This window comes from Astyanax mexicanus, chromosome 1 (assembly GCF_023375975.1).
Source record: "Astyanax mexicanus isolate ESR-SI-001 chromosome 1, AstMex3_surface, whole genome shotgun sequence".
Classification (NCBI taxonomy): Eukaryota; Metazoa; Chordata; class Actinopteri; order Characiformes; family Acestrorhamphidae; genus Astyanax; species Astyanax mexicanus.
Window position 1 is genome coordinate 3,578,230 of NC_064408.1, and position 18,558 is coordinate 3,596,787.

General features: G+C 40.2%; 1 protein-coding gene across 1 annotated transcript in view; it reads left to right on the top strand.

Moving 5' to 3' along the window:
- Nucleotides 1–18,558, top strand: part of zgc:152816 (uncharacterized protein LOC777712 homolog) — a 31,439-nt gene that overhangs the window by 12,004 nt on the left and 877 nt on the right. Inside the window, exons 8-18 of the mRNA XM_049466182.1 lie at nucleotides 755–910; nucleotides 3,195–3,316; nucleotides 5,904–6,408; nucleotides 6,509–6,592; nucleotides 7,900–8,040; nucleotides 8,256–8,384; nucleotides 9,927–10,055; nucleotides 11,845–11,975; nucleotides 12,124–12,235; nucleotides 12,492–12,618; nucleotides 14,427–14,548. Coding sequence (XP_049322139.1) covers nucleotides 755–910; nucleotides 3,195–3,316; nucleotides 5,904–6,408; nucleotides 6,509–6,592; nucleotides 7,900–8,040; nucleotides 8,256–8,384; nucleotides 9,927–10,055; nucleotides 11,845–11,975; nucleotides 12,124–12,235; nucleotides 12,492–12,618; nucleotides 14,427–14,548 — 1,758 coding nt within the window. The remainder of the gene's footprint in view (nucleotides 1–754; nucleotides 911–3,194; nucleotides 3,317–5,903; nucleotides 6,409–6,508; nucleotides 6,593–7,899; nucleotides 8,041–8,255; nucleotides 8,385–9,926; nucleotides 10,056–11,844; nucleotides 11,976–12,123; nucleotides 12,236–12,491; nucleotides 12,619–14,426; nucleotides 14,549–18,558) is intronic.

Genomic DNA, 18,558 nt, shown 5'->3' on the forward strand with positions numbered 1-18,558 from the left:
GAGTGTAATAAATGTTTCAGGCGGATTTTAGTTTCTCTTTCTCGTTTTCTGGCTTTCACAGACATAGTTGGTCTCTTTCCAGCTTCTGCAGAGTGTCTGTATGTTAGTTTGTAAAGAATGAACCAGTAGTTCTTGTAGAACTGTTAGGACCAAAGGTCGGAAAGCAGGTCGCAGTTCTCGCGAGCGTTGGTCGCGGCCGCCTCAGAAAAATTACAGAGTCTGGTTTGAGCTCAGAGGAGCTCCGGCACAGACACGAGAGCACCGCTATTCCTCCTATTACACCTCAATGCAGCGCTGCAGAGAGATTAAAGCTGTAATTTCACTTCTTTAAAAATATCAAAAATCAAGAAAATCCTACCTAGTGCTGCTTTAAATGAAATGTAAAATTTAATGATGATCAGTGATGGTTTGGAGAGACATGTCTGATATCTGCTGGTGTCGATCCACTGTGTTTTATCATCAAGTCTAAATTCTTACAGCACTTCACTCTGCTGACAACTTTTATGTAGATGCGGATTTTATTTTCCAGCAGGACTTGGCACACTGCCCACACTGTCAAAAGTACCAATTGAGACACTGGTTTTTGGGTTTTCATTGGCTGTGAGCTTCATAATCATTAACAATAAAAAGAAGTTAAAGGCTGCCATGAGTTTCTCATCCCACCTCTAGTACTAAGGTGAAATAAATACATTAAAGCAAAACTACTTCATTAATAAAAATATTAAATTTGGACGTTTTTTTTACACGTTTTCAGCCGCCGGAGGTGTACGAGCCGGGGGCGAAGCGTATGAAGGCTCAGACGGTGGTGTGTTTCTCCCGGCTGCCGGTGGGGAAGGAGACGGAGGAGGAGGTTTTGGACATCGCTGCGATGTTCGGAGATGTGCGTCAATCAAAGTTTACAGAAGACAGGGTGAGACGCCACCACTGAATTATTCTCATAATATCACATTACATCACATTACATATATATATATTTATATTAGGGGTGTGACGAGACACTAATATCACGAGACGATACGAGACACAATATTGGGTTCACGAGAACGAGACGAGACGAGATTTAAAAATAAAATTTTAAAGAAAATGTCAAAAATGAAAAATGGCTTGAGTTTCATTTGACAAAATCATATAATGCAATCTTAACAGACTGGTTTCTCTCACACATTGATTCTATAACAAATAGAAATAAGAATAAAAAATAAAAATAAAACTTTTCTAGGTCTTATATAGTGCAAACAATAAGTGCAAATCACAACCAGTCATATTAAAGGGATAGTTCGGGATTTTTGACATGAATCTGTATGGCATCAACATGACCAGTGTCGTGCATTCTCACTGACTTACCCCCGACCATGTCCGCTGAGCGGAGTTCTTGTCCAGTATTGTCCGAGCCGAAAGTAGTCCGGCATGTTTGCTGGGGTCACGAAACGAAAGCGTTTTTCTTCCCAAAACAGTACGAGTGCAAAAGACTGATTTATTTGCATAACAAAAAACGGTGTCTGCAAAAGTCACGCCTCATTATCACTGGGGCACTACTTTCATTTTGGATCAGTGCGCGCGATTGCGCAACCTGGCAGCTAGCCTACGGTTTCGATTTCACTGTTTACTGTTCGGGAACATGTCGGACTACGAGAGCGACGAGGAATATATTGATTTCCGCTCAGAGCCAAGGGGGTATCTTTATGAGCCTGAGTATACTGAGGAGGAACTTGCCCAAATCGAATTGGATCGTGCAGAAAGAGAGAGGGTGGACAGAGAAATGATTGAGACCGAAGCTGGAGCCGCTGCTGCTGCTGCTGCGATACCAAGGGTGGCCGACAAATCCTGGTGCACTTGTTTGAAGTGCGAACTAATGCCGACAGAGGTGGAATGTTACTGCTGCCACGAGTGGGATTTAGTTATGCCCGAGATACAGAACCTGTCAATTGATGAGGACGTCGGCGGGCCAGCTGCTGCCTGCATCACAAACAACAGCGGGCATGGAGAAACATAGTCATCCTCGCTGAAGTGCGCACCGCAAACACGAAGCTTCTTCATTTTCACCACTTTGGTGTCCACATGGAAGCCCATTGCAAGTATCCAAAGTTGCCTGAGAGCAATGTCAGTCACGGGGATACGATGGAAACTGTGCGGAGAATCAGCCACATCTTTGTTGCTACAGCCTGGATAATCACAAGTCCGCACCATTTTAACACACACACATACAAATGTATAAATCTGTGTTCAAGAAGCTTATAAAAGCCGATAAACTTCTCTCTAAAGCTTGCTCTTTGCGTTGCTGGTTGAAGCTGAGCGCAGCCAATGATCTGAAAGACTAGTGCGCTGCTCGCAGTTAGAATGACATGCGCACTGATCCAAAATGAAAGTAGTGCCCCAGTGATAATGAGGCGTGACTTTTGCAGACACCGTTTTTTGTTATGCAAATAAATCACTCTTTTGCACTCGTACTGTTTTGGGAAGAAAAACGCTTTTTTTTCGTGACCCCAGCAAACATGCCGGACTACTTTCGGCTCGGACAATACTGGACAAGAACTCCGCTCAGCGGACATGGTCGAGGGTAAGTCAGTGAGAATGCACGACACTGGTCATGTTGATGCCATACAGATTCATGTCAAAAATCCCGAACTATCCCTATAAGACTATAGTTTGTGTTTTTTCTCCTAAATCTCTTGTAATTTAACTATTCATAACCATAACCAGTCATATTAAGACTATGCTTGAAGTGAAACAGAGACAGAACATGTTTTTAAATACAGTACAGAGCTAAGGGATTAGTACAGCTGTCTATGAAACAGTCACGTGTAGGATTTACTTACAGTATTTATATATGGTTTGAGTCTTGTTGGTCACTCTGTTACCGTTTATTGTTTCCACTGGAGCCAAAATGCAGCCAGACATACAACTTAAAAGTAGCAGAAGCATCTTCTATACAAATACCTGAATTTTCCTCTTCTGCTGAGAGCTGCTCTCACTGCTCAGCCATCATTCTCAATGCTATCGCTACTGGGTTGCCAGATCCCTCTTAAAAAGTCCACACTTAACTGTTTTTTTGCCCCGCGAGACGAGAAATATCGTCCGTTTTAATCTCGTTTTAATATATATATAATTACCTCTGTACACACCGCTTCACTTTTACTAGTGTTTTACTAGTGTGTGTGTGTGTGTGTGTGTGTGTGTGTGTGTGTGTTACCCAGGCTCTGATAGAGATGGTGGACTGGAGGGATGCAGATATCATGGTGAAATATTACCACACAAACCCTCTGAGGATTCAGGAGAAGAGCATCAAGGTGTCTCTGTCCTCCCTCTCCAGTTTACGGTAAGATTCCTTCTGTGCTCTTGTGCTGGCTTTCTCTCTTTCTCATTCTCTTTCTCTTTCTCTCGTTCTCTCTCTCTCTCGCTTGTACTCTCTCTCTCTTGCACTTTCTCTCTTTTGTAAATATAATGGCAAAAAAAGCTCATTCAGTGTTGAAATGTGAAGAAATTGCAGTCCTTGTTTTTTCTCTCTTTCTCGCTCGCTTTCACACTGTTTCTTGTTCTGTCTCTCGCTCACTTTTTTGCACTTTCTCTCTCTCTTGCTTTCGCTCTTTGTTGTTCTCTGTGCTCTCTCTTTCTTGCCCTCTCTTTTTTGTGCTTTCTCTTTTGCTATTTTACCCTCTCTCTCATTCTTTTGCTCTCGCTCTCTTGCGCTCTCTCTCTTGTGCTCATTTCTTGCTCACTCTCTTGCACTTTTTCTTGTTCTCTCTCTCTTGCTTTCTCACTTTCCCTCTCTCTCTTGTGCTCTCTCTTTCTCTTGATCTCTTGCACTCTTTCTCATTCTCTCTCTCTCTCTCTCTCTCTCGTTCTATCTCGCTCTCTCGCTTGCTTTTTTGCTTTCTTTCTCGTTCTTTCCCTTGTGCTTTATCGCTCTCTCTCATTCTTTCGCTCTCCCTTTCTCTTTTGTTCTCTTGCACTCTCTTGTGCTCTCTCTCGCTCGTTCACTCTCTTGCACTCTCTCTCATTCTCTCGCCTGCTCTTTTACCCTCTCTCTCTGGCTCTCTCTCGTTCTTTTGCTCTCCCTCTTTCGCTGTCTTGTGCTCTCTCTCTTGTGCTCATTTCTCGCTCGTTCTCTTGCATTTTTTCGTGTTCTCTCTCTTGGTCACTCTCTTGCACTCTCACTCTTGCTACCTCTTTCTCTCTCTCTTGCTTTCTCTCTTTCCCTCTCTCTCTTGCTCGCTCTCTCTCTTGGTTCTCTCTTTAGCTCTTTTTCATTTTCTCACTTTCTCCAGTTCTCTCACTCTCTCTAGTACTCTCTCGTGCTCTCTCTCTCTTGATCTCTTGCACTCTTTCTCATTTTCTCTCTATCTTGTTCTATCTTGTTCTCGCTTGCTTTTTTGTACTCTTTCTCATTCTCTCCCTTGTGCTTTCTCTTGTTCTCTCGCACCCTCTCATTCGCTTTATCGCTCTCTCTCATTCTCTCGCTCTCCCTCTCTCTTTTGTTCTCTTGCTCTCTCTTTTGTTCTCTTGCTCTCTCTTTTGTTCTCTCATTCTCTCGCTCTCTATTTCTCTCACTCTCTTGTGCTCTCTCTCGCTCGTTCACTCTCTTGCACTCTCTCTCATTCTCTCGCCTGCTCTTTTACGCTCTCTCTCTGGCTCTCTCTCGTTCTTTTGCTCTCCCTCTCTCCTGCTCTCTCTTGCGCTCATTTCTCGCTCGCTCTCTTGCACTTTTTCGTGTTCTCTCTCTTGCTCTCTCTCTTGCACTTTCACTCTTGCTACCTCTTTCTCTCTCTCTTGCTTTCTCTCTTTCCCTCTCTCTCTTGCTCGCTCTCACTCTTTTGGTTCTCTCTTTAGCTCTCTTTCATTTTCTCTCTCTCTAGTTCTCTCTCTCTCTCTTGATCTCTTGCACTCTTTCTCATTTTCTCTCTCTATCTTGTTCTATCTCGTTCTCTCGCTTGCTTTTTTGCACTCTTTCTCGTTCTCTCCCTTGTGCTTTCTTTGGCTCTTTCGCACCCTCTCATTCGCTTTATCGCTCTCTCTCATTCCCTCGTTCTCCCTCTCTCTTTTGTTTTCTTGCACTCTGTCTCTTATTCTCTCGCCTGCTCTTTTACCCTCTCTCTCTCGCTCTCTCTCACTCTCTTGTGCTCATTTCTTGCTCTTGCACTTTTTCTTGTTCTCTCTCTTGGTCACTCTCTTGCACTCTCACTCTTGCTACCTCTTTCTTTCTGTCTTGCTTTCTCTCTTTCCCTCTCTCTCTTGCTCACTCTCTCTCTCTCTTGGTTCTCTCTTTAGCTGTTTCATTTTCTCTCTCTCTATTTTTCTCACTCTTGTGCTCTCTCTCTCTCTCTTGATCTCTTGCACTCTTTCCCATTTCTCTTTCTCTCTATCTCGTTCACTCGCTTGCTTTTTTGCCCTCCTCGTTCTCTCCCTTGTGCTTTCTCTGGCTCTTGCACCCTCTCATTCACTTTAACGCTCTCTCTCATTCTCTCGCTCTCCCTCGCTCTTGTTCTCTCGCTTGCTCTTTTGCTTGCTCTCGCACCCTCTCATTCTCTCACTCTTGTTCTCTCTTGTTCCCTCGCACTCTCTCTTCCTCTCTCCTGTGCACTTTCTTACTCCCTCTCTTGTGATCTCTTACTCTTTCCTGCATTCTCTCTCTCTCTCTCACTCTCTTCCTTACTCTTTCTCACATTCACGTTCTCTTGTGCTCTCTCTCTCTCTCGTGCTCTCTCCCTCGCTCTTGTTCTCTCGCTTGTTCTTTTGCCTGCTATCTCCCGTTCTGTTGATTTGGGACTGAATATATGTATATAATTCAGATTTTAGTGTTTGGATGTTGGTATTGGAGTCTGAGTAAATGAGCATGGTATCAGTATTAATGCATGTTTTAAATGTTTTATTTGCTCACTGATTGGATATTAATCTGTGCTTCACAGTGACAGCAGCCCTGATCATTCTTCATCCAAGAAGTCAGACTCCAGCAAGAGCCACAGCAGCAGCAGCAGCAGAGCGAAGAACGAGTCCTCCTCTTCCTCCAAGAGCACGTCCCAGTCCAGCAGCAAAGACAAGAGCAAGAGCTCCACCAAAGAGCCGCCGGCCACCGAGCCCAGGCTGGAGAAGGAGGGAGAGGAGGGAGAGAAGGAGAAGGAGGAGCAGAAGGAGGTGGAGAAGGAGGAGAAAGAGGTGGAGAAAGAGGTGAAGGAGGGAGAGGAGGTGGAGAAGACCGAGGAAGAGCAGAAGGATGAATCGGGGCCGGCAGATGCAGAGGCTGCGGAGGGCGCTGACGTGTCGATGGAGGAGGCGGAGCTTAAGGAAGGAGGGGTCGGGGCGGAGGGGGCGGAGTCTAAAGAAGAGAAGCAGGGAGAGGAGGAGCGAGCGCCAGCAGAAAAAGAGGAGAACAAAGCAGATAAAACACCTGAGGAGGACATGGAGGATGCTCAGGTGCTCATCACAGCTTTTTATTTATTCTGTTGTTTTTAGTAAATAAAACCGTATTAACGTTTATATTTTAATATTAAATATGAGTTTATCTTTTATCCAGGACGACCTGGACGACTTTCCAGAGAACATGGACGACTTTGTCACCTTGGATGAGCTGGACACGTATGGTACAAAGCGCTCCAAAGTTTTATCATTTAAAACTTTGTTTAAGTATATAATTATGTTGATAATTAAAATATACTTTCTCTCTTTTTCCCCCCAGAATCGTCAGAGCAGCTGGTTAGTACTGTTCCCTTACATTTTACCATATAGTCAGCCTGACAGTCATACAGTCAGTCATAATCTCAGACATACTTATTGCCAGGATGATAGTGGGCCTTATAGCTGACCTTCATAGCTGGCTTTATAGCCAGCCTTAAAGTCAGCCTTGTAATCGGCCTTATAGTGAACCTTATAGTTGGCCTTATAGCCAGTCTTTATAGCCAGTCCTTATAGTTAGTTGGCCGTAAAGCTGGCCTTAATATTTAGTCTGCCTTATAGTTAGTCAACCTTATAGCCGGCCTTTATATTTAGTTGCCCTTATAGCCAGTCCTTATAGTTAGTCGCCCTTATAGCCGGCCTTTATATTTAGTTGCCCTTATAGCTGGCCTGTATAATTAATCGACCTTATAGCTGGCCTTTATATTTAGTCAACCTTATAGCCAGTCCTTATAGTAAGTCGTCCTTATAGCCAGGCTTTATTTTTATTCTGCCTTATAGCCGGCATTTATAGTTAATCGGCCTTATTGCCGGCCTTTATATTTAGTCAGCCTTATAGCCAGTCCTTATAGTAAGTCGGCCTTATAGCCGGCCTTATAGCCAGTCCTAATAGTTAGTTGGCCTTATAGCCAGTCCTTATAGTTAGTCGGCCTTATAGCCAGTCCTTATAGTTAGTCGGCCTTATAGCCAGTCCTTATAGTAAGTCGGCCTTATAGCCGGCCTTATAGCCAGTCCTAATAGTTAGTTGGCCTTATAGCCAGTCCTTATAGTTAGTCAGCCTTATAGCCGGCCTTTATAGTTAATCGGCCTTATAGCCGGCCTTTATATTTAGTCTGCCTTATAGCCAGTCCTTATAGTTAGTCGGCCTTATAGCCATTCCTTATAGAAAGTCGGTCTTATAGCCGGCCTTTATATTTAGTCTGCCTTATAGCCAGTCCTTATAGTTAGTTGGCCTTATAGCCATTCCTTATAGAAAGTCGGTCTTATAGCCGGCCTTATAGCCAGTCCTAATAGTTAGTTGGCCTTATAGCCAGTCCTTATAGTTAGTCAGCCTTATAGTTGGCCTGATGACCAGCCTTATAGCTTGTCTTGAAGGCAGCCTTAATGTATGCCTTATAGCCAGTCTTTATAGTTAGTTGGCCTTATAGTCGGCCTGATGACCATCCTTATAGCTTGTCTCAAAGGCAGCCTTATATTCCGCCTTATGTTGTGTGTGTGTGTGTCTCTCTGCAGGAAGGTAAGGTGGTGGTGGTGAGGCCCATCAGGAAGGAGTTCAGAGAGGCCAGTAAGAAAGCTGTGAGGGAGGCTCTGTACAAGATGGCCGCCCCTTTCGGCAAGGTGGTCAACTTCGCCATATCCTTCTACAGACACGAGGTGTGTGTGTGTGTGTGTATTGAAGAGCAGAGTGTTTGAGTGATGTGGGATTCCTGCATTAAAATATCTCCTTTAATGTTGGATATTTTGACATACTGATACTAAACATCCCTAAAAATAGCTTTTTCTATCTTGTTCCTTTATCTAGTTATATTTTCTATTCATTAAATGAACTGTGTGTGTGTGTGTGTGTGTGTGTGTGTGTGTACCTGCAGGCTCTGATTGAACTGGAAACGGTGGAGAACGCTCATGAAATGGTCAATTTCTACAAAAACAGCAAGAAGTCCAAACTGGTGGGCAGACCGGTGTCTGTCTCTATTTCCTCAGCCTTCAACACAATCGAGGTACACAGATCAGTTCACTGTGCTGCTCTTTTCTCTCTCTCTCTCTCTCTCTCTCTCTCTCTCTCTCTCTCTCTCTCTCTTGCACTCTTTTCTCACTCTGTCTTTTGCACATTTTTCACTCTCTCTTACTTGTTCTCTCTCTCGCTCTTTTTTACTCTCTCATTCTTGCTCTCTTTCTTTCTTTCTTTCTCTCTCTCCCTCTCTTGCTTGCGCTCTTACACTCATTCTCTCACTCTCTTGTGCTCTCTCTTTTTCACTGTTTTTTCGCTCGCTCTCTTTTGCTTGCTTTTCTCTCTCTCGCTCCCTCTCTCTCTCGCTCTCTCCCTCTCTCTCTCTCCCTCTCTTGCAATCTCTTTCTCTTGCTTTCTCTCTTGACCTCTCTTTTTTGTGCTCTCTCTCTTGCACTCTTTTTCATTCTCTCACTCTCTTGTGCTCTCTCTTGCACTCTTTTCTCACTCTCTCTTTTGCACTTCTCTCTCTCTCTCTTACTTGTTCTCTCTCTCTCTTTCACTCTTTTTTACTCTCATTCTTGCTCTCTTTCTTTCTTTCTCTCTCTCCCTCTCTTGCAATCTCTTTCTTTTGTTTTGCCCTCTCTTTCTAGCGCTCTCTCTCGCTCTCTCTCTCTCACCCTTTTTCTCATTCTTTCATTCTCTTGTGCTCTTTTCTCACTCTCTCTCGCTCTTTCTCTCTCTTGTGCGCTCCCTTTCTAGTTCTCTCTCTCTTTCCCTTTTTCTCATTCTTTCTCTCGCTCTCTCTCCCTCTCTCGCTCCCTCTCTCTCTCGCTCTCTCTCGCTCTCTCTCGCTCCCTCTCTCTCTCTCGCTCTCTCCCTCTCTCTCTCTTTCACTCTCTCTCTCGCTCCCTCTCTTTCACTCTCTCGCTCTCTCTCGCTCTCTCTCGCTCCCTCTCTTTCACTCTCTCTCTCGCTCCCTCTCTTTCACTCTCTCACTCTCTCTCTCGCTCCCTCTCTTTCACTCTCTCTCTCCCTCTCTCTCTCTCCCTCTCTTGCAATCTCTTTCTCTTGCTTTCTCTCTTGACCTCTCTTTTTTGTGCTCTCTCTTGCACTCTTTTTCATTCTCTCTCTTTTGCACTTCTCTCTCTCTCTCTTACTTGTTCTCTCTCTCTCTTTCACTCTTTTTTACTCTCATTCTTGCTCTCTTTCTTTCTTTCTCTCTCTCCCTCTCTTGCCATCTCTTTCTTGCGCTCTCTTACACTCATTCTCTCACTCTTTTTTGCACTCTTTTCTCTCTGTCTTACTTGTTCTCTCACTCCCTCTCTTGCAATCTCTTTCTTTTGTTTTGCCCTCTCTTTCTAGCGCTCTCTCTCGCTCTCTCTCTCACCCTTTTTCTCATTCTTTCTCTCGCTCTCTCTCAGGTCAGTTCACTTTTTTCACTGAACCGTCATAACTGCACACACAATATAATATGTAATATATAATATAATATTTAATATAATCTGTAATTTCTGTGTATTTGTGTGTGTGTATTTGTGTGTGTGTATTTGTGTGTGTGTATTTGTGTGTGTGTGTATTTGTGTGTATTTAGGGTCCTAGTGGGAGGTCGTTGTTTATCAGCATGCTCCCGTCCTTCAAATACTCCATCATGTCCCTCCTCAGACTGGCTCAGCCTTTTGGGAGAATCACAGCGTACTGCTCCAACAGGATGTACGGAACGGTGAGCGCTGTGCTTCAGGTTAACAGTCTCTGTGAGATGCATGGGCTTTATATTGCTTTGTCTTCTATGGAGCATCAGCTCTTTTTAGACAGAACACATTGAGACTCATTGAGATCATAAACCAGCCAATGAAACAGTAGCTAAACCCTGCCCACTGCACTGGACACAAAATACAAAATAAATCAGCAACTCAGTCATTAGGGCATGTCGGCACTACAGAACAAATGAGGCAAAGAAATACTCATATTAAGCTAATTTTTACTATTTTATTGATTTAGAACACGTTTATCTATGATAAGAATAAAAAAAAAGTTAATTTGATATTTTTTATATAGATTTTATATTATAATTGTAGTGTCTTATTATGTGCGTTACAGACAGAAAACTCTTATGAAAATTCTTATATTTTTCCATTAATGGAAGTAATGGAAGTTTCCATTACTTATTCAGCTCTAAAAAAGAGTTAAATGCATTTTTAAAGCAGACACAAAATATTAAATGAAAAGTCAATCATTTATACTGTGATTGTTTTAAATGATTTTTGTATTAGTTTATCTTTTTCTTATATTAATTTTTATTTATTTATTATTATTATTATTATTTTATTTAATGTTTAATATTTTCATACTTGTTCTTAGTTCTATTATTCATTTAATCATTTCTTATCATTCTTAACGTTTTACTTTACTTTTACTATTGTTTTATGAATTAATTTTTTATGGTATTTTAGATTTTTTTTTACATATATATTTTATTTATATATTTTAAATGTCGATATAAAATTAGTACGTCTTTTAATTTTTTTAATTTATTTTTGACTATTTTTTTTTATTTTTGTATTAAATGTACATTGTAAAGGAGTCACCCTTAATGTTTTTCCAGAGTAAAAATAAAGGTTGATTTGATTAATTGATTAATTGATTGAGCAACAACATTTTGCAGTGTTTCCTTTTATATTAGGATTTCTTTAAGCTGCAGCTTCAGGCTCACACTCTTACAAGAATTCAATATTCTAAGTACTTTTAAATTGTAGTGTTTAAATTTTATTGAGTTTTTGTTTTTAGAAGCAAGACAGAATACATCTAGGCAAGGTTATGATTGATGCTCATTGCTATCTTACACACGGCCAACAGTCACACACAATTTTCACTCCTTTCACTTCCCTGGTTTAAATAGCAGCAGAGCTTCTGAATATATCTACACTGATGGGCGTGGTTTTCTGGAAATGAGGTGTGTTCAGGTACATTTCTGGAGTTTTGCTTGTTTATCTTGGTAACAGAAAACACAGGAGCTCCACTGACTGAATAAAACCCTGACAACAGTCAGACGTTTATCTCTATCTCAGTAACGCAGTAGTGCACAAACCCAACTTTTACATCAACAATAAACAAAATAGTGAATAAAATAACATTGCTGTTCCCGTAAATGAGCTGCTGGAGCTCCTTCACAGCGTCAACCAGCAGCTCAGTTTCCTCTGCTGAGAAGAGTTTGTTGGACACGACCAGGTAGCTGCACCGTTACAATAGCAATCCACCAAAGTCAGAGCTCACCTGGTTCTTAAAGATAATGATGAGCTCTTAAAGAGACACTCTGATTGGTTAATTTCACGTTACGCCCAAAATTAAACACACCCATGATTAATTAAGAGAATTAGTGCATGACCTTGTGCGTATTTAAGCCACGCAAGATGTACTTTTCCTGCTGTTACAATAGCAAAGACACACTGACACGCCCTAAATCAAGCTGCACTCTCTGCATGACTAAATCTCTCTCTCTCTTTTATTCTCAGTGTTATATCCAAATGGAGAAGAGAGAAGGAGCTGAGAAAATGCTCCACAAGTACAGCCGCCGGCCTCTCAAATTTTACGGCTCCGTGCTGAAGATCACCATGTGCAGGAAAGGAGATTCACTGATACCGTGGTGAGTTAAAAACACCGTTTTCCTCTTTCTGTTTGGACTATAAGGTTAAACCAGTGCTGGATGTTAATCTACACAGAGTTCTCTCCTGAAAACTGTTTATTTGGGAGAGTAAAGCTCTTTATCTAGTTCTCCATCTTTTTCTGTTCAGGACGACTGCGGATAAATTTGAGCGATGGTGTGAGACAATGGGAATTAAATCACACAGAGACGGAGAGAGCAGGGGACAGAACGGCCAAACGTCCAGAAACAGCACAGGAGAGGTAAACTGGCCAAGATCGTACAAATGATAGAAAAACAGCACTAGAACTGAAGGATATGTTGTTTAATAGTGAAAGTAAGAGCTTTGCCACACACACACACACACACACACATTGTAGTGAAGGGAACTCAAGGGATTAAACAGACTAAACAACTGTGTAGCTTTAAGAAAAACATTAATCAGTGAGGATAACCAGTAAAAACGACTTCAGTTTGCTAGAGAGAGTAAACAGATTTACCCTGTGTTTGTGTGTGCAGGACCGCCACAGCCCCGTGTCGAACTGTGAGGGTGTGGGTGGAGATCCAGGGCGAGAGGGAGGAGACTCTGAGGAGGAGGAGAAGAGCCAGAGTCCACTCGGTCCGTATCAACCCGACAACCCCGTGGGTAAGATCTGTTATTACTGCTCTGATGGAGCTGTACGTATTATTAACTTCATAATTTGCCACCTTTCGGCATGTCAGCACTACAGAACAAATGAGGCAAAATAATACTCAAATAAAGCTCATTTTTTTACTATTTTTAGTGATTTAGAACACGTTTATCTATGATAAAAAAGTTAATTTGATAATTTTATATAGATTTTATATTATAATAGTAGTGTTTTATTGTGTGCATAACAGACAGAAAACTCTTATAAAAAATCTTAATTTTTTCCATTACTGGAACATAATTCAGCTCTAAAAAAGGGTTAAATGCAGTTTTTTAAGCAGCCACAAAATTATGGCAAATGAAATTGAATGAAAAATCAATCATTTATACTGTGATTTTCTCATTTAAATTTGTATTTATTATTAATTAATTTTTTTTTATTTAATGTTTTATATTTTCATTCTTAGTTCTATTATTCATTTAATCAATTCTTATCATTCTTAACATTTTACTTTACTTTTACTATTATCTTTTTACTTATTTTGTATTTTATAAATGTTTAGCTTTTTATGTGTCAAATTAGTTTTTTATGGTATTTTAGAATTTTCTGTTTTAAGTATATATTTTATTTATAGAGATTAAATGTCGATATAAAATGAGTACTTCTTTTTTTACTATTTTATTTCTTATTATTTCTATTTTTTATTTATTATTAAATGTTTTTAATCCCTTTGATGTTGTTAATGTAAAGGAGTCACCCTTAATGTTTTTCCAGAGTAAAAATAAAGGTTGATTTGATTAATTGATTAATTGATTGAGCAACAACATTTTGCAGTGTTTCCTCTTATATTAGGATTTCTTTAAGCTGCAGCTTCAGGCTCACACTCTTACAAAAATTTTATATTCTAAGTACTTTTAAACTGTAGTGTTTAGTCTTCTCTGGGCCATGATCACTACGGCTCAACATAAATATAAATTTCATATGTATATTAAAAATATACATTTAAGATATTTATATGGTGTCAGTGGTGGTTATCTGGTGTGTTTACATTTTTTGGAGACACGAATAGCAAGCAAATCGAGTGTGCGAGCCCATTACCCCTCCCACGGTGTGTACTCTGCTCAATCAAACTAAATAATTACATATCAACTAATATTTTACGTTATTTTTATTAATGTAGTGAACGTTGGCGATTAGGAGCTAGTGCTTAGCGTGGTTAGCAGCTAATGCTAATGCTAATACTGCTCCAGCAGTGCTAGCCGGGGATAGCAGCACGTTACAAGCTGACGATACTCACCTCTCAACGGCCAAAGAGCTAGCGCTTAGGGCAGTTAGCAGCTAATGCTAATTCTGCTGTAGAACTTGACTGAAACTCCTGTATAACTCTGTACTTCAGTGGAGTGGCTCCACTGCTTCTTAATACCTGACTGATAGAATTCATACATAAGGAGCACCGGATTATAAGGAGCTCTGACGATTTATGGGAAAACTTAAAAGAATTTTGAGTGCGACTTATAGTGTGAAAAATACAAAACTTATATACTGTCCACCCCTAATTCCTCTGTGATATTGTGCTGAAGGTAGAGCTTCACTATTTTCCACCTTAAATCATGCAGCAGTCCCCGAGTGACAAAATGTAGTTGCTGCTGCACCTTTTAAGGTGGAATGAGAAAATTAGCTAGCTAGTAACAGTGATCTACTATTAATGTTTTTAATTTATTTATAAAGAAAAGAAGGTCCATAATAAATTAAATACTACTCTAAACTGTGGGTCACTGTTCATATCAGTCACTGTGTTTGGTTCTCCTCGTTCCTCCTGCAGGTCTAGACTACGTCGTCCCCAGAAGCGGCTTCTTCTGTAAGCTGTGCAACATCTTCTACACAGACGAGAAAAGGGCCAAATCAGAGCACTGCAGCAGCCTGGAGCACTACAACATGCTGAAGGTGGGTTCTGGAGGAGGATTAGGGTCCTTGGATTAGTTATGGCAGGATCACACTAAACCAGGGGTGTCCAAACTTTTATTGTTGGTGGTAAGAAGGAGAAATATATGTGCAGGGTGCACACAGTCATGAAAAACCTGGGAATGGTCATGGAAATTGGTCTTAAAATTTTTGTGTTTCAGTTTATCAATTGAAAAAATCAATTTTGAGATAAAAAATGGCAATTCAGTAGTTTAGCCCAAAACAATGGAGCTCTCAGGATCTGATACACATTTTATTATTAAAGATTGTGATAAAGATTCATTTTAGACCTAATATAATCGATTTTGATTAAAGTTTTAGTTGATTTTTGGGGGTTTTATTGTTAATGTCTGCATTGATGTTTTAAAAATCGTATGGTCATAAAAATTTGCCTTGAAGGCCTGGAAAAGTCATAAAAAAATCATGCAAATGTATTGGTTAAAACGTGTATGAACCCTGAATAAAACAAATAATGAAATATATACTACTTATAATGATACATTTTCCTAATTACTATCATTTACACACCATTTTACTTGAGTTACTTTATCGTTATCTTTCTTTAAAAGTGTTGTGTAAACTTAGATTTTTCAAATTGATGTTTTATTTCATGATGTCTCTTAATATTATTATACTCCTTCATTACGGCAACTGATTCCTTTTCTTTCTTTCAATCATTTGTTCATTGATTTTTTTTTTTTTTTTACAAGGGAAAAAAATAAATCAAGATCCAAATCCCCACTCTTAACCAACTCGAACCAAACCAAGTGTGACACAATAAATACATATATATATATATATATATATCCATGAGTTCACATGCATACACATATATACATACATATATTTACATACAAGTATTACAAATAGAATTTGTGTTAGAATTACTACTAATAATAATAATACATATTATTATTATTATTATTATTATTATTATTATTAATAGTATATATATATATATATATATTATTTAATAGAATTAACATATTGTTACGAAGGAGGGAGGGATGGAGGAGGAGGACGTAAGTGCAAAGATATTTATTTTAAACAAACAAGATAAATCAAAACAAATAAAACGCGGGTAACGCAAAACAACAAGACTTGGAATAACAAACTAAGAAACACAGACTAAGAAACTAAGACTAGGAAACATACGGGCAGCAAGGATACATACAGACTAAGGATATCGGATACAGGATACAAAATACAAAAGACTCGACACTGAACATTCAAACAGAGGGGCTTAAATACAGGAGGAGAGTGAGAAACACCTGGGCTTGGAAGACGAGGGGGCGGGGTTACAAACAGGACACAGGTGAGAACACTAATGCTATAGGGCAGGGCTGGGGCGGAGCTAGGGTGGAGACAAATACTAAAAACAACAATAGCACATGGCTGGGAACACTGACAGGAAAACAGAGGGGCAGGAGCACAAAAGACCAAACGAGGGAGAAACAGAAGACAGACAAAGGCTAGGGTGTAACACATATATGTAAAGCATATGTAGAAAAAAAAGAAAAGGTTATACCCCTGCGTTAAATAAAAACTGAATTAAGATATCGATAAATAAGCAAACTTATTCCTGACAAACACAGACACGCAGTTAAAAAATAGTCATTTTTCCAACGTGCCTGAAATTTTCTGCATTTGCTCTCTATTTTCCGTTTAATTGGAGTTGCCATGTTCTCCCAAAAGCTCAGGACCATTAATGTAGGTTAGAGATGGACCGGTCAGTGTTTTTGGGGCCGATTCCGATTGCCGATCATCTTTCACATCGATCGGCCGATCGCCGATACCGATCTTGGGCGGGGCCAAATGCCACATTAATGCCACACAGGTGCCAGACAAACCTGGTACTGAATCCCCCCTAATTACATCCACGCCTAAGCAAACACTGGTAATTTACACTGATAGTAAATAAACACGAGTGTTACTGACCAAAATAAACACTTTATATGTGAGATATAATAAAGTTATAATAAATAAATATAAATATTTATTAGACACCAGACTTTTTATATTTATATGTCAATACCGCAGGAATGTGTAACATCAGCCGCCTCAGCCTGTTTTTCTGAGTCATCTTACTGCTTAAAATATGTCATTTACTGTTAATATATAGATAATAATACACTATTTTAATAAGAACAACAGTAGCGTTAATCTAATGCTCCAGCTAGAGCTTAGATTGGGCAAAAAAAATCCTCATAAACTGTAATTAAGAGCGCGGACCTGATTTAAACTCCACATTTTTAGTAAGTAACGTTACAGCAATAAAAAAAGAGATATAAACAGACAGTGCTAGTCGCAGTTTCACCGCAGCAAAGGACGAGCACGTGAATCACTTATCTAACCAGCCTTTACTGATTTCTGCCCCCAATACCCCTTTAATAGTCTTCAGTAGCCTTCAACAGTCTAACCTTGCAGCCGTGGTGTCTCCACTAAACTCCGTAGTTATAAACATCCTGAGGTTAGCAGCGCGCTAACTGACCTGTTTATAATGTAATCCCAGCAGTGACTCCGTGACGGCTGCTCTAACCTGCTGCTGTTAGCTGCTTGGGCTGAAAGATGAAGTGTAGAGAGCTGTATTATCCAGTTAGTGGGGTTAAAACCTTTATTTCATACACAGAAGAACTTTAGAAACTGTAAAAACGCTCCAGACTGGCTGAACTGAGCCTGTAGCCCGTGGCTGGGCTGTAGATCTGTGACTGGTGTAAAAACAGCGGGGCTTGTGCAGCTGCAGCTTCCTGTTAGCAAGCAGTTTCACCAAGCAGCATCCACACACAGCTCTGATAAACTGCTTAACCCTAAACTCCTGAATCAGATCAGCTAAAATCAGAGGAATACCTGCCGATCGCCGATACCGTATTGTGGCTGTAAATCGGCCGATACCGATACACTGCCGATCGATCGTTCCATCTGTAATGTTTATATTTAGGGAAGGAAAGGAGATGTGGAGCGTTTTAGGTGTTTTAAATTGGGTTTATTTCATAGCAACACCTAGAGTTCAAACTTTGAATCTCTCATTATAAAAACCTGCTTAATAGCGGGCCAACTTTCATTGCACAACACTATTTTAGCCCAGGTATTTTCAGTCTCAGACAGTTTTTCATTAATCAGCTACAACATCTCTGCTCTGAGGCAAATCGGGAATCTCCCGGCACTTGTTCAGTCATCTAATATGAACTACTAAAAGACGCTTACTGATCCGAGACGGCATGCTAAATATCTGATCCAATCGACGACTGGGAGTCAGGAGCAGCGGTTAGAGACCCACAGGTTCTAAAACTTTACTGGAGCTGTTAACAGAGTCTGACCACTTTCTCTCTCCTTGTTATATCATGAAAATAGTTCAGCTCTAGAGCGAACCTGCAAGTGAACATTAAAACATTAAGTCTCTGATATAGTTTGATATAGTTCTGTGTTGAGGACATACAGTGGTATGATGAAAAAGTTTGGGCAACACTGATCATTTTTATGATTTTGCTTTATAGATCATTGGTTGTTGGGATTAGCAGTTTCAGTCAAATATATCATACAGCAGATGAACACAGTGTTATTTGTTTATTGAGAAGTTAAATGAAGTTTATAGGATTTACAGAAAGTGTATAAGTTTAGGCACATTTGTCGTTCATTGACCTTGACCAATATACACAGGTGAATCCAATTCAGGGTTCCTGCGGGTCTTTAAAAAAAGTCCTAAAGTAAAATCTGGGTAATTTAAGTCTTAAATTGTCTTAAATTTACTGTAAATTTGCTGTATTACATTTTCAGACTGTGAGTTTAATGCCGGTGGGAAAGCACATGCTAACCTTAGCGGTGAGCTAGCTAATGTTACTGCGGAGAGAACTAAAGTTAACGGTAAACTAGCTCACATTAGCAGCGAGCTAGCTAACATACTTACGTTAGCAAGTTAGCTAACATTCACGTTAGCAGCATGTTGGCTAACGTACTAAGGTTAGCTGCGAGTTAGCTAGCTACGTTATTAGGGA